This window comes from Myotis davidii, unplaced genomic scaffold, assembly GCF_000327345.1.
Source record: "Myotis davidii unplaced genomic scaffold, ASM32734v1 scaffold217, whole genome shotgun sequence".
NCBI classification, from domain to species: Eukaryota; Metazoa; Chordata; class Mammalia; order Chiroptera; family Vespertilionidae; genus Myotis; species Myotis davidii.
Window position 1 is genome coordinate 4,841,955 of NW_006290034.1, and position 14,710 is coordinate 4,856,664.

General features: G+C 45.5%; 2 protein-coding genes across 4 annotated transcripts; one reads left to right on the forward strand and one right to left on the reverse strand.

Annotated features, from left to right (window-relative positions):
- Window positions 1-945: 945 nt before the first annotated feature.
- TAF13 (TATA-box binding protein associated factor 13) lies at window positions 946-5,874 on the reverse strand. Of its 3 annotated transcripts, XM_015563419.1 has the most exons (5): window positions 5,303-5,615; window positions 5,207-5,247; window positions 4,841-4,919; window positions 2,250-2,347; window positions 946-1,307 (listed from the first exon to the last, which is right to left on the reverse strand). In XM_015563419.1, the coding sequence occupies exons 1-5, from the start codon at window positions 5,478-5,480 to the stop codon at window positions 1,137-1,139; spliced, it is 567 nt and encodes a 188-aa protein (XP_015418905.1). In that variant the 5' UTR covers window positions 5,481-5,615; the 3' UTR covers window positions 946-1,136. The 3 variants fall into 3 exon arrangements, with proteins under 3 accessions (XP_015418905.1, XP_006763022.1, XP_015418906.1); XM_006762959.2 differs by lacking the exons at window positions 5,207-5,247; window positions 5,303-5,615 and adding an exon at window positions 5,757-5,874; XM_015563420.1 differs by lacking the exons at window positions 5,207-5,247; window positions 5,303-5,615 and adding an exon at window positions 5,178-5,196.
- Window positions 5,875-8,708: 2,834 nt separating this feature from the next.
- Window positions 8,709-14,426, forward strand: TMEM167B (transmembrane protein 167B). The gene is made up of 3 exons (XM_006762960.2): window positions 8,709-8,851; window positions 11,186-11,317; window positions 12,327-14,426. The coding sequence occupies exons 1-3, from the start codon at window positions 8,842-8,844 to the stop codon at window positions 12,407-12,409; spliced, it is 225 nt and encodes a 74-aa protein (XP_006763023.1). The 5' UTR covers window positions 8,709-8,841; the 3' UTR covers window positions 12,410-14,426.
- The last annotated feature ends 284 nt before the right edge of the window (window positions 14,427-14,710 follow it).

Here is a 14,710-nt window from a genome sequence, read left to right on the forward strand (position 1 = left end):
TATGAACAAGTACTAACAAATGTTAATAAAACGCCTAAATGCTTGTCCTGATGTCAGCTTTTTAACAATGCCATTCCACGTATATGCCCTAGAGGTTTTAAATCAAGAAAGCCTTTAACATGAAACACTCACATGAACCTTTTAATTTCTCCCTCCCAAAAAGCATTCTATCAAAAGGAAAGAATATTAAAACAAAGTATTACCTTACGACAGATAAACACTCCAACAAAAGACTGTATTTTCTTCTATCATCTTCTCCTTAGAAGAAACACAAACCATTTTACTATCTTTTAATAACCTCTCAGATTACTGTAGTCTGAAAACATTATTTTAATTATCATGTCTTAGCTATCAGAAAGTCAAAGATGCCATTTAGAGTTCACATATTAAAGAGCATGACCTGGAGGGGGAAGCTGGAGGGGCCCAAAGGAAGGAAAAAGGGGACGTATGTAATACTTTCAACAATAAAGAATTATTTAAAAAAATAAAATAAAGAGCATGCCCTACAACGGCACAAATGCAACTGATACATAAATACTTCATTGTTTAGAACTCAGCAGTCGCCAACCTTTCGGACCTCACGGACCACCAGTGGCCCACGGAACACCGGTTGGCGACCTCTGGTTTAGACAGTCAAAAGTCAGAAGGTACTACATGGTTTGCAAGATCCTTTAACTTATGTATGGTCATTAAAACCCAATAAGTAATTCAAGTATGGCTGTATAACGGCAGGCAGTTAAAGGCTCCAGTATCACTCTTTTTTTTCTTTTTCTTTTAAAATATACTTTTATTGATTCCAGAGAGGAAGGGAGAGGGAGATAGAAATATCAATGATGAGAGAGAATCATTGATAGGCTGCCTTGGGGATCGAGCCCGCAACCCAGGCATGCGCCCTTGACCGGAATTGAACCTTGAGACCATTCAGTCCGCAGGCCAATGCTCTACCTACTGAGCCAAACCGGTAAGGGCTCAAATATCACTCTTAAATAGAAGACATGAAAATGAAGGTGGGAAACTTCGTGCTTCTCCACCTTTCACTTACATCGCTAGTTATGGGGGACCTTCCTATGGAAAACATATGGATATATATATGGTCTCCCCAAAAGATAAGGAAGCTTCAGTAAGTTCCAAAGTTGTCAAGATCCGTAGTTTGCTTCATCAAATGCTTTCCTAGCTCGTTTCAATTCTTCATTCATAGTAAGCAAATCTTTAACCCTCGCAAACTTCCTTGGGTCCTTCCGTATCAGAAAGACGATATCTTCAACTTGTACCCGCCCTTGTCTTCCAATTGACATTGCCTTGTGAGTCTATTGCAAAAAAAGCATATTAAATTCAATTGATTTTTTAAAATATAATATTTTAGTTTTAATTTGCATGTATTTATCATTTTTTTAAAATTTGCATTTTTAATACTGGTGAGTTTGAAGACTTTTCTCTTCTATTACAGCTATTCATTTGTGAATTATCTTCTATTCATACCTCTATCCACTTTCTACTATGTGATTAGCACTGTTTCTCTTAATGCTTTAAAGACATTTTTTAATATTAAGACACAAAATCTATCAAATTTACTGATGTTTCTTTATTTGATTTTTGATATATGTAGTTTGTGCCTTCACTGTGTAAAATAATTTTGTAATTTCTTTGTAATTACCCATTTCATTTAAAATTTGTGTCCATCTCAATATTGGTGGCTTTCTTAAAATCAAATCTCACCCTCTGTCATTAAAGACTCAGCCTGTGCAAAAGCAAAGGCTCATCATAGCATTACTCCTGATGACGAAAAAAGGGAAACTAAATATTAAGGCTTTAAATAAATTTGAGCACATCCATTCAATTTTATGAAACCATTAAAAATATAGTGTTATGCAATGACATGGGGAAAATGCTCTAGGCTTACCTAAATGGAAAACAACAACAACAAAAAAACAGGTTATAAGACTGTATATAACTATATAATTTCAATTTTATAAATTTTAAAAATATGTGCAAAAAGACAAAAGAATATTCACCAATATCTTAGCAATAGTGTCTCTATACTAGGTGCCTCATATATGTGTATGCACATACACACACATATACAATCTCCATTTCTAATGATAAATAGTAATCAGTAACTTCCACAAAACAGGCACTCACATGAATATCTTATTTCTAAAGGATGCCATAGTTCTAGTCTTATCTGTAAGTTTGAATTTAAAATCTTTTTTTCAATTAACTAAGACCAATAACAAAAAAAAATATCTTACCATTTCAGTGATGAACTCTATAACAAGGTCTTCAAGAATATCCACCGACTCAGTATAAGGATTCTGGTCATCCCCAAACCCATACATCATACATCGTACTGTAAAAGAAAAATCATTCTTACTGGAAAATTTAATCATTTGATCAATAATGTTTTCAAATTAGAACTGAGTCAAGTTGCCCTGGCCAGGTGACTCAGTTAGGTAAGAATCATCCTGTAAACCAAAAGGTTGTGGGTATAATTCCCAGTCAGGACACATACCTAGGTTGTGGGTTTGATCGCCAGTGAAGGTGCATACAAGCAACCAAGCTCTAGCTAGTTTGGCTCAATGGATAGAGCCAAAAGGTCCTGGATTCGGTTCCGGTCAAGGGCACAAACTTTGGTTGCAGGTTCCTCTCTGGCCCCGGCCCTGGCCCTGGCCAGGGCTCGTGCAGGAGGAAACCAGTTGATGTGTTTCTCTCACATCGATATTTCTCTCTGTCTTCCCCTCTCTCTTCTACTCTCCCTAAAAATCAATGGAAAAATATCCTCGGGTGAGGATTAACAACAACAAAAATATACTGTATATACATACATACACATATATACTAGTACATATTTTTTAAAAAAACAACCAATCAGTATTGCTCTCTTTCCTTCCCTCTCGCCCTAAAAATCAATAAAAACATATCCTCAGGCAAGGAATTAAAAAGAAAATTCAAGCCTGGCCCGTGTGGCTGAGTGGTTGAGTGTCGACCAATGAACCAGGACAGCAGTTGCCAACTCGTGGTCTGCAGACCACTGGTGATGTGTGAGGTCCGAAAGGTTGGCGACCGCTGAACCAGGAGGTTCGGCTCGATTCCAGGTCAGGGCACATGCCCGGGTTTCGGTCTCGATCCCCAGTAGGGGTTGTGCAAGAGGCAGCCATTCAATGATTCTCTCTCATCATTGATGTTTCTATCTCTTCAAAGTTTCTGCTAAGAACCGACTATGCAAGCATCACTCTGGGGTGCCCAGGTATAGGAATCCCCTTCGTATGCTGACAAAGAAGTAAAACCACAAACAAATGGAGTACATGTCATCAGAGATGGAATAAGGAGCAGTCAGCTTTAGGTGAGGAACTGAGATATGGAGAGGAATCTGAGGGGTAAAAAACAAACAAACAAACAAAGAGACAGACATAACGGCCCTGCAGTTTCAAGAGCCTCTGGGAACTGTTTACATCTGATTCAGCATCAATGAACTGCCCTATTTGTCAATACTCAGCCATAACTATACGTAAGGGAGCCGGAAGGGGAGAGGAAGAGCAAATTCTCATGGTGCCTTTCAGAATTTGGCCTGGACCAGTCCCTCCTGCTACTGACAAAAAGGGTCAAACCTGTCGACCGAGGGAGTAGAATGGAGGGCGGACACATTATAATCTCTACGCCACTATAAGACCCTGCACTGTTCACCACCTCCTGCCTTAGTCCAGCGCTCCAATTTAACTTCTAGGCTCAGCATGTTCCAGGATTCATCCTAACCTTTGGTCAAAAGTCCCTGCTTCTACTGTGGCAAAGGTGTGGGACAAGGGAAGAAACGGAGGTATGTTCTTAGGCCTGGAATCGAAACACTGATCGCATTTCCTCACTTGAAAAAAAAAAAGGTGTGTGTGTGTATGTATATGAATATACATCCTATAAAATAAAAGCCTAATATGCAAATTGTCCCCTCAGGCAGTCCTTGGAATGGGAGTTCCACCGCTCGCTATGATGTGCGCTGACCACCAGGGGGCAGCGCAGAACATGGCAAGTGTTGGCAACGCTGAGCTGGCAGCAGGCAGCCATGGAGGTGCTGCAGCCCCAGTGAGCCCTGAGGATAGCAAAAGCGGGACTGGGGCCAGATGGTGGAGCAGGTGAGTGGGAGGTGCCAGGCCAAGGGAGGTGCCAGTGGGGACCCAACCACCCCGCCCAGGGTGACCAGTGGCCGTGGCAAGGGACGGAGCCTGGCTCCCAGGTGCTGAGGGAGCCAGACAGGCGGCCTGCCCCAATTGATCACCCTTCATGGGATGGGGAACATGTGAGGGGGCAGCGCCAGGCCAAGGCAGAGTGCCAGGTGGGGCTTTGAGGCTGGGGGCACAAGCTGGGCCACCCTGAGGGACCCCACCCGTGTATGAATTTATGCACCGAGCCTCTAGTATTTATATATGTGTGTATGTAAATTGTGGTTAGGATCATTACTAGCTATGATTCACAAATTAAACAGAATTTTACAGGCAAGTCTGAGAATAGTGTCCCTACTGGCAAATAATTCAGAAACATAAATCTACTTTGTTTTTGTTGTGTGTTTTTTTAAATATAGTTTTGATTTTAGAGAGAGGGAGAGGGATAGAGAGATAGAAACATCAATTAGAGAGAAGCCAATTGCCTGCCTCCTGCACGCCCCCCACTGGGGATGGAGCCCACAACCCAGGCATGTGCCCTGACCGGCAATCAAACCAGGACCTCCTGGTTCATAGGTCACTGCTCAACCACTGGTCCACATCCGCTGGGCCAGAACAAGAAATCTACTTTGAATGCACATGTCCAAAACATTTCAATCATCTGCAATAGAATCACTGTAAATATTACTTACATTCTTTAGAAAAAAGTCTCTTTCTTTTACCCTGCCCACCTTCCGCACCTCCTCCAATTTCTTCATTTTCTTCCTCAAACTACAAGTTAAAATGTATAGAGAGAAATGTCAAGCCATTGCACGGCACTGGTTTTTTTGATAATTCACAGTCCCCCCTCCACTTTCGACACTGACATCATGCCAGGAAGCCTAAGGCGAGCAGCAGACACTCGGGAAACCACAGCATTTTAGTCCAACCTCCGGCTCAAGCAGCAACGGCTTCCATAATGTCCCTAGCAAATCCCCCAACTGCCCCTCCCAGAGGGATTCCATTGACTACCCTTTCCCCCCCAACCACCATGTTGGCCCACTGCTAGGCAGTCTCACTAGGGCGGGAGTTGGTGCTGAATCAAAGCTGGGAAGGCGCCCTAAGGAAGCCATGGACCCCAAGAACCAAACTGAAATGACTTGCTCGCGGGCAACTTAAGGAAGCCTCCGCCCCGCTGAATGCCATGGACCCCGAGAACCAAACTGAAATGACTTGCTCGCGGGCAACGGAAGTTGTGAAACCCAGGCTCCCACTTCCGGTCCACACTGGACAGCGAGGGGGCAGTTTTGTGAGCAACTGAGCTGCTGGCTCGCCGGGAGCGCTAAGAGACATTCGCTCGAGCCTCCGACGATTCTCCAGGCGTCACGAGGGGCGTCTGGCAGGTGTGGACCAAACGCCAGGGTCGGGGGCCGCCTTCCGCTCCCCCCTCCACGCCCGGCCCCACGCCCTCGAAAAGCGAACGGAAGGGAAAGGCTGGGCACCGCGTCGAGTCCCCGGCTCTCCCGCCTGAAGTCACTCAGGAAAGCAGACCCGACTCCGACCCCGGCCTCCGCCACTGTCCCCGGGGAGTGAAGAGAAGGGCGGGTGGGAACAGAGGTGGTCACTCACGGTGGGGTCCTCTTCCTCATCCGCCATCCCACCAGCCAGCCCACAGCGCCCCGCCCGCTTTTACTACTTTCTCAGAGACGTCTCAGACCTCCGAGCGGCTTTTACTACTTCCGCCGACGCACTTCCGGTGACGCAACGACTTGGGCGTGGCCTAATCGGGCGGGCCCGGAAGGGGCGGAGCCCAGACGCTCTTTAGGGACTTAGGAATGAACTCCTGGCTCTAAAACCACGAAGAAGGAGTTAAACGGCAAAGAAAAGGAAGCCCTGGCGGCGTGTACCCGGTGGTCACCCTCCATGTGCTTCTGCATGCGGGGTCCTCACCATCTGATTCGGGACTGCCAAGCAATGGATGGATGGTTGTGCGGCTAGCCGGCGGCCTTGGGCTGCCCCAAGCGTGTATTTAAACAATTTCCACAACTTGGAGTTCCACTCTTATTCATGCCAAGCTCTGTGTTGGTTATTGGGGATATTCTTTACTACTAGTAAAGCTTCGAATTTTCAATCCCACCCACGCATTCTCCAGAGAGGGGAGAAAGGCTGGGAATGGAGTTGATTGTACTTACACGTGAGGCATAAAAAGCCCAATCGTAGGAGGTTCGGAGAGCCTCCAGGGTGGGGGAAACATCCACATACTGGGAGGGTACCGTACCCCAACTCCACAGGGACAGGCGCTCTTCACTCGGACCCTCCCAAACCTCACCTAATACCTCTTCATCTGGCTGTTCATTTGTGTCCTTGATCATATCCTTGAATAGACTGGTAGACCTAAGTATTGTCCTGAGTTCTGTGAGATGCTCTAGCAAATAATAGAATACAAGGGAGAGGAGGTCACAGGAACCTCCAATTTGTAGCCAAGTGGGACAGAAGTTGTGGGTATCCTGGGGGCCTGCAAGGGGGGGGGGCATGAATTACAGAGATAATATATGCTTTGGGAGCTTGTGATGGGGGAAGGAGGCCCAAGAAGGCTCCTTTGAGAAAGTGAGGTTTGAACTGAGACCTGAGCCATGAATGGCGTTAGCCAGTGAAGGAGGAAGGGAAGAGTGTGAGAGCTTATCTTGTCCACTAAATCTCAAACTTATTAAGAACAGAGTGTTTCTCTTTCATCTCTGAGCTCCCAAAGGTTCATGCATTCCTGGATACTTAAAAGTCCTGGAACAAATATTTGCAGCAGAAATGAATGCCTGTTTGACATCCCTTTTCAAATATGTTGTAATTCAAATGAAGCTATTGTTGTGAGCTGTGCCTTTGGGGACGGGACTTACTCTTTGGTTAAACCAGAATGCCATCGTCATGGTCCCCAGACTGATTAGTGTTTGTCACAGTGACCGAAACAACTGTAACAAACAGGCCACTGTTCTTGACTGACAGGAGTTTGGCAACAACTGCCTGTCCTCCAGCGAAGGCTGAAATGAACTGAGAAGGACTGTCTGAATTGAGTCCCCAGCCGGGAGGGCTCTACTTATTTCTCACAGTTGAGCTGCAAGAGCTAGTGACCCAGGCTTTGGCCTGATGTGAGGCTCTGGGGTGAAAGAAACATTAATGCTTGAAACAAAATCATCAGAGATCCGTATCGGTGACAGCATCCTAATCTGAGACAGTGTGATAACAGGAGGGAGCTTTGAAGTCAGACAGACAGACCTAGGTTTGGATCCTAGCTAGCAATGTTATCTCACTCATGTTCCTTCTTTGAGCCTCAGGTTTCTTCTTGAAAAAATATTCTTCAAAATAGTGAGGATCAAAGATAATGTCCTGTGCTCTGCTAAAATGTGTTTATTCATATATCTTCTCCTATAAAGTTTGTTCCCTGAGGGCAGGGACTCATTTTTACCTTTATTCTTGCAAATCTAGCAAAGTACCCAGCATGTAGTAGACACTGGTAAATGTTTTTAAAATAAACAACAAGAGTGATGCTAACATTTCTGGGGCACTTCATGCCAAGTGTTGTAAATTATAACTTGTTGAATCCTTCAACAACCCCAACTTTACAGACAGAAACAGAATACTGTAATTTTTTAAAATATGAAATTCTTGGTATAACTGATTTTGAAATCTCTGGTGAGATTTGCTTTATATAAAAATAGGTAAACTACTTTATAAAAATTGGAAAAATGTGGTGGAAGGAAAAGTAAGGAAATTGGGGTTGTTGAAGGATTCAACAAGTTATTATTTACAACACTTGGCATGAAGTGCCCCCAGAAATGTTAGCATTACTCTTGTTGTTTGTTTATTTTAAAAATATTTACCATCCCCACCCCACGCCCTACCCCCACTAAAAACTGACTAAAAGCTCTCGTCAGCTTATGAAAGTGTTGTGTTGTGGGAAGCGCTGTCCAGACAATCGCCGGTTTCTGGTGAGAGTGGCCGAGGTGATCCCAACATTAACTACATACAGGAGATAATCGAGACTCTCCTGAAACAAACTGACAATTATCTGAATGTTTCCCGACAACGTGGAGCTTTGTGATCTGAAATATGAGGCTCGTTTTTGTTATAATTTCTTTATTTCATTTAGGAAGTTCAGACGCAGCCTGGCTATCCAGTTTTCCATAAGAAGTCAGAAAGAGCAGCGCGGCAAGGGCAGTCCTGGAGGCCCCTGGGGTTCCCTCTTGACCCCGGGAGCCAGGGCTCTTGAACGGAAGCCCGGGACCCAGCCTTCTCTGTTGCAGGAGGGCTGCAGACGTACAAACGGACACAGGAGCTGCCACCGCACACCCTACAGCACAAAGTGCAAGTCCTTACCTTTTCACCGGCAAAGTGAACGGTCAGGGTACGTGCTAGCACCATTTCCGCAACGGCACCCGGAAGAGTCTTGGTTACCATGGCCACGCAGGACGCCTCCCGGACCACGCGCTTCTGAGAGAGAAGCACGCAAGCCCCACCCACATCGGGTCCCTAGCTCGGCAATCTGCTAGCCACCCCTGATTGCGTTCGGCGCTCGCCTGCCTGCCCTTGCGCCTGCGTACTACGGTTCCTTACCCGTCGCTGCGGCCGGGATCGGGAAGTGTCAAGCGGGAGCTGGGTTCCCCCACCTGCGCTCCTGCCACCGCTGATCCCGGACCCCCAGCCAGGCCCGGGCTCAGCCGCCATGACGAACGGTGAGAGCCAACGCCCAGAGTGGAGGATGTGAGGGGAGGACGAGGGGCAACGTGGCGGGCGGAGCCGGGACTGACGTGGCCGTTCTCCCCGCCCCCTCCCCGCTCAGCCCTCTTGGCCTCTCTGGGTGCCCTGACCTCTGGCCTCTAGATCCCTGCCGGTTCCCCGGTGCGGTTACCATCCAGGACCCCAGCGCCTCTCGTGTCCGCACCCCGCGTCCTCCCTCCCTCCCCTGTGCTTTCCCTGCCCCCCTTCCTAGCCTCCGGGAATGGCCGCTCCGGTTGAACGATTGCTTTACCTGCTAAAGTTCAGCACGGGGTGGGGGGTGGGGGGATTTTCCTCCCAGCCCCCTACGTTCTCGTACTTTCTGAGAGTAGGCTCGTTAGGAGGCCAAGAAATCACAAAGGATCTCAAGCCCCACACCTTTGAGGGGTGAATGTAGAGCCTAAAAAAGTGTCTTCTTTTGCAAAAGTGTTCTGTTTGGGTGATAGCATCTGGAGACCCGAGCCTGTGTTGGGTAGGTCCTGCCTCTTCTGAACGATGTGCCGTTGCCTCCCTGTTTATCTGACCTCATTTCCCAGTTTGTGTAGGAGATTTCTGAATTCCAGGGAAGGGCGGGAGGCGGGGCTTTTGCAGTCTGTAGTGTCAGCCTTGCAGGAAAGGAGAGACCCTCAGAGGTAGTGTGATCTGCGGGGCTCAGGAACGCATTTCTCAAAAGCACCGGGGACTCACATTTCACCTCCCTGTGAGCTTTGGCATTGCCTGCAAAACCTTATGGGAGGAGGAGACTAGCACGTGAAAGTATCATTCGCCATAAAGACTTAGTGTGTTAACTTACTCAACTCTTGTGTGACTCCTCGCTGAGAGACTTAGGAAGGAGGCGGGGAGATGGAGCGGGCAGAGCTGGTAGCGGCTGTCCATTACCCTCTTGGAGCTGCCTGGCTGTCAGAGATCTGGGGTTACTGGGCACAGGAGAAGGGACACCACCCAGAGCAGAAACCACCCGAGCCAGGAAATAAGGGAGCGGTCTGTCACCTAATTACCCTCCCCCCTTTTGTGGTTTGATATCTTTTTTTTTCTTTTTGCAGTTAGGCCAGTGGTCGGCAAACTGGTTAGTCAACAGGCCAAATATCAACAGTACAACGATTGAAATTTCTTTTGAGAGCCAAATTTTTTAAACTTAAACTATATAGGTAGGTACATTGTTATTAACTTAATTAGGGTCCTCCTAACGTCCTCAGTCTGGTTGAGGTACGTTCGCTGAAGTCGACCCCTTCCAACTCTCCCATCCACATTCGTCTTGTATACTTGTTTCAGATAAATGAGTGTGGATGAGAGAGTTGGATGGGGCCGACCTCAGCGAACGTACCTCAAAACAATGTACCTCCCCTGGCCCGGCCCCCCTGCCTGCCTGCACAGAGTCTTGTGTGGCCCTACCGACCAACACCCCCCACTTCTTCTAACGCCACTTCTTCAAAATAGACTCGCCCAGGCCAAAAAACGACTTCTGCACATGGGCTATGAAGTTTCAGTCGCACTGTACATGCACGCCCGCACGTGGTATTTTGTGGAAGAGCCACACTCAAGGGGCCAAAGAGCCGCATGTGACTCGCGAGCCCCTGTTTGCCGACCACTGAGTTAGGTGATTTATTGTGCATGTACAAGAAATCGCTAGGTTTACACAGAATTGTTCAAAGGTCCCCCCACAATTGTTCGCCTATGTTGAAATGTCGCAGCCTCGGAAAGATAGATATATCTTTTACAAGAATCTTGCTATCCCGGCAGAAGAGGATCATGCACGCAGTGGAAGATAAACGCAGGAAAGCTGTAGTCATACAGCAATTTCCCTTAAGCTTCACTTTTCGCCTGACCGCTTTCTCCAACAGATGCAGGTCTCAGAGACTCGGCTAAATATCTCGCTGTTCTTTATCACACGAGCGATTTGTAATAAGAATATGTTTAATTCTCTGAACGGAGGCTCCGAGGATTTTAGCGCTCTCTCAGCCTCTGGCCAGCTCTGGCCATCCCGGGAAGGCGGAGTCTACATGAACTGACGCACTTCCCTCGGGATTTCTAGTTCTTAAAGGGGGAGGGCTGGGCGGGGCAGGGCAGGGCACCATGAAGTTGTTGTAAGGGGGATGCCTGCAAGCAGCCTTTGGGAACAGGCAGCTAACATTGCTTGTCCCAGGACCTGGCTCCCTCGTGTCAAGGGTTGGCACTGTGTGGGGTTGTCATCTCGATAGTATATCCCTCTGTGCTCCTTGGAGTTCTTTGTCCAGCGGGACCACCTGCCCCAAAGTGAGAGCACCGACGGTTTTCTTTTCTTCCCGTAACAGTGTACTCCCTGGATGGGATTCTGGTGTTCGGTTTGCTCTTTGTGTGCACCTGTGCCTACTTCAAGAAAGTTCCTCGTCTCAAAACCTGGCTGCTATCAGAGAAGAAGGGAGTGTGGGGTGTGTTTTACAAAGGTGAGCACCTCTCTGCCCAGGAGGGGGGACTGCCGTCTCGGGACAGTGGGGTGCACAGCAAAGTGCGGGTCAGATTGGCTAGGATCGTATTTCATTCCACTTTTACATGATTGTTGATTTTAGCGTGGAGGTAATTTTAATATTCTACACGGAGGAAACGTAGATAAATTAAACAATTTTAGACTGGACTGGAATTGTTGGGAAGAATAGTTTGCCAAGGAAAAGTTTTTCTGAAGTACTGGAAAGAATGTATTGGAGTCTTTTAAGTTTTGCTTTCATTAACTCAAATGCTTTTTAAAAAAAATTAAAAAAATATTTTTATTGATTTCAAAGAGTAAGGGAGAGGGAGAGAAAGATAGAAACATCATGGATGAGAATCATCCATCAACTGCCTCCTGCACACCTCCTTCTGGGGATCTAACCTTTAACCCGGGCATGAGCCCTGACCAGGAATCCACCCATGACCTCCTGGTTCATAGGTCGATGCTCAACCACTGAGCCACACTGGCCAGGCTCAAATGCTTTTTTACATTTTATTATGGGCACCGTCATCTGGAATCCTAACTACCTAAATATGTTTGCAAAATAGGGCAAAATGTAAACAGACAATATATTCATCTAGAAACTAGGGTAGTACTTAAATACATTCCCAAGTGGATTCCTGAGACCATTGGTAGCTCTCTTCATCTGTGACTAGAAATTTCTAAATATCACCTTGAGCCTGGCTGGTGTGGCTCAGTGATTGAGTGTCGACCTATGAATCAGGAGATCATGGTTCAATACCCGGTCAAGGGCACATGCCTGGTCGCAGGCTCGATCCCCAGTACAGGGAGCAGGCTATTGAAGATTCTCTCTCATCATTGATGTTTCTCTCTCTCTCTCCCTCTCCCTTCCTTTCTGAAATCAATAAAAACATATTTTGGAGGGAAAAAATATATCACCTTGAAAGTGAGGACTAATATGAAGGCCAGGCTGTGATTTCTTTTCTCTTTTTACTTTTGCCTGCTAGCTGCTGTGATTGGAACCAGGCTGCATGCTGCTGTGGCAGTCACCTGCGTCGTCATGGCCTTTTATGTCCTGTTTATAAAATGAATTCCAAAGCATCCATCTCATCAACTGCCAACCAAGGGGACGAGGGTGAAGAACCTGGGGCCTGGACCCAGCGTAGGAGAGTTCAGCTAAAATCATCAAAGTCACCAGGATGACACCACAGCACCTGCCCCTCCCACATGTGGGGAAAATTCATGGTTACAAACATTAGTCATGCTTCAGGGGACTCCAGAAAGCCATTAACCCTACATCAGTCCTCGGCAGACAGCACATAACGTCCAGATAAATTGCACCCCTGGGTGATAACATTACATACCTCCTGCCTAAAAACCTGTCACCTGTTCTGTTCCTCAGCCCTTGTCAGGATCTTTTCAAATGGAGGCTCATTAGGGAAGGAATAAGCTGTATTCAGATCTCTTGGAAGGAGATAATTTCCAAGATTTGACTTTTTTTTTTTTTTTACTGTTTTGATTTAGATTTGGCAAACTGGAGGAAAGTGGGGGGGACTGGGTAGGAAACAGGAGTTGTATGTACCATGCCAAGAAATGTTTGGGCTTTGGAAATTTATCTTTCATATATCCATCTGGCAATATAAGAGAACCTGGTCCTCACTGCAGAAAGAGAACATGAAATCACTGTGCTGTGTGCTGGAGAGTGTTGCCAAGACATAACCGGGGCCTCCATAAGACATGGGATTATCTGTCTGTGGTGAGACCAGAAAGCAGGAACTCACAAGAAATAAGGTTTTGTTCACCAGTATCCCCAAAAGGAGACTTCACCCCAACAAATGGTATATGAAAATGAATCCACTGTCTGTTTTCCTAAAGCCTTTTTATATTTTCTAAATTACTGACTGCTACATGCTGTACTCAGTTTTAAATGCCACCACTAGGGAAAAGAGAAACGATTGGAGAAATAATTATTTAATATATTTGCAGCTAGGGTAGAAGAAATATATCTAGTATATTAGTTCATATTACTAGTAAAGCTGTCTAGTATAAATTGATTGTGATGTTAAATGGAAGTTTTATCATGTTATCCAAGATACAAACTTATTCTTTGTTTAAATCTGGTTTATTATGGCAGTTTTTAGTCGATTACTTGTTTTTCTTGGCCAACTCTTAATTTTATTCATAGTAAAACCCTCTTTAGCTGTCCCTTGTAAATCCTGTATTATAAGAACATGAGACGTTCAAATGAGTGAGAGAAGTTGCTGATATTCATAGGCATATTTGAACAATTCATAGAATCCGTGAATAAAATGAGGGTGACAACATTTGAAGGGAAGATTTCTCCATTCCCTCCTCGTATCAGCAAAAGGATCCAATGTTTTATTTTTGAAGCCTCGAACTTCTTTATTTTAAAAAAAAGTTGGTCTAAAATTGTAAAAAGCAGGCATGGACATAGGTCTACCATGGATTGTCCATGAGAGCAAAACTTGACTGTGGACAAAGTAACGGTGGTTGCCCCTGTGTGACAGTAAGTTGTCTTTTGTCTTTCTCCAAAAGGACAGAAGCTGCTAGGAAGTTTAGGTTCTAACATAGGCAGTTTAGTCTTTGAGGATTTCTCAAAGTACAGAAAGTCATCACGTAAACACTACATGTCGAATCATCTCAGAGTTGTGGCTGTTGTCTCTTCAGGAATTGGTCCACAGAGTAACATTTCAATAATTCATATGTTTTCAGTGGTCATTTCTGAGGATCTCACATGAAAGAAAGGAAAAGGGAAAGGAGCTATACCTCGTGGGTGTGAGTTTGGGGTCTGTCGGCCAACAGGCGTGTCACTCCCTGGAGATACAAGTTCAGCATGTTTGCACTTGATATTGTGTAGCTTTAATGACTTTTTTTTCTAATAGGGCTAATGTCTCTAAGCTTTGTGCTTAGAGCTGTTTCAGATTTTAAACTAGTTCCATTTCACTGTTCTAGTTATTCAAATCATTTTTTTACAGCCTCCTGGGTGGGTCATCTTAACTCTTGAATTATAATATTTTGAGATGTTTTCATTCCAGAATGTACCAAAAAGTGCACAGAGTGAAGGCAATTTACAGCAAAACAAAACACACAGCTTATTTCATTTGACTTCATATATGCAGATAAGCAGAAACCTGTTTAACTCATTACTTTACTTGATGTGTCATATTTTTTGACTGAAAATTAATAGAAGTGGTTCCTCTAAGAGGGTCTTTTAGAGGTGGGAGAATGGGGATAGCAGTATCGCCCCAGACTCCTACTGGCATCACCATAAATTCTGTATGCCAGGGTGGCGTGAAGTCAGCTTTTTATAGTTGAAATACAATTTTTTATTCACCATTGTCTGCACAAATTCTTGAAAATAAAATTTCTT

What these genes read in the sequence shown, in the direction of transcription:
- TMEM167B (XM_006762960.2), top strand. An exon ending in GTGGGGTGTGTTTTACAAAG is followed by an intron (nt 11,318 to 12,326) that starts GTGAGCACCTCT and finishes TTTGCCTGCTAG; the next exon opens with CTGCTGTGATTGGAACCAGG.
- TAF13 (XM_015563419.1), bottom strand. Translation starts at nt 5,480, where the DNA reads ATGTCTCTTAGCGCTCCCGGCGAGCCAGCAGCTCAGTTGCTCACAAAA. An exon ending in CGGGGCGGAGGCTTCCTTAA is followed by an intron (nt 5,248 to 5,302) that starts GTTGCCCGCGAG and finishes TGGCTTCCTTAG; the next exon opens with GGCGCCTTCCCAGCTTTGAT. An exon ending in TAGAGTTCATCACTGAAATG is followed by an intron (nt 1,308 to 2,249) that starts GTAAGATATTTT and finishes TTTTTGCAATAG; the next exon opens with ACTCACAAGGCAATGTCAAT.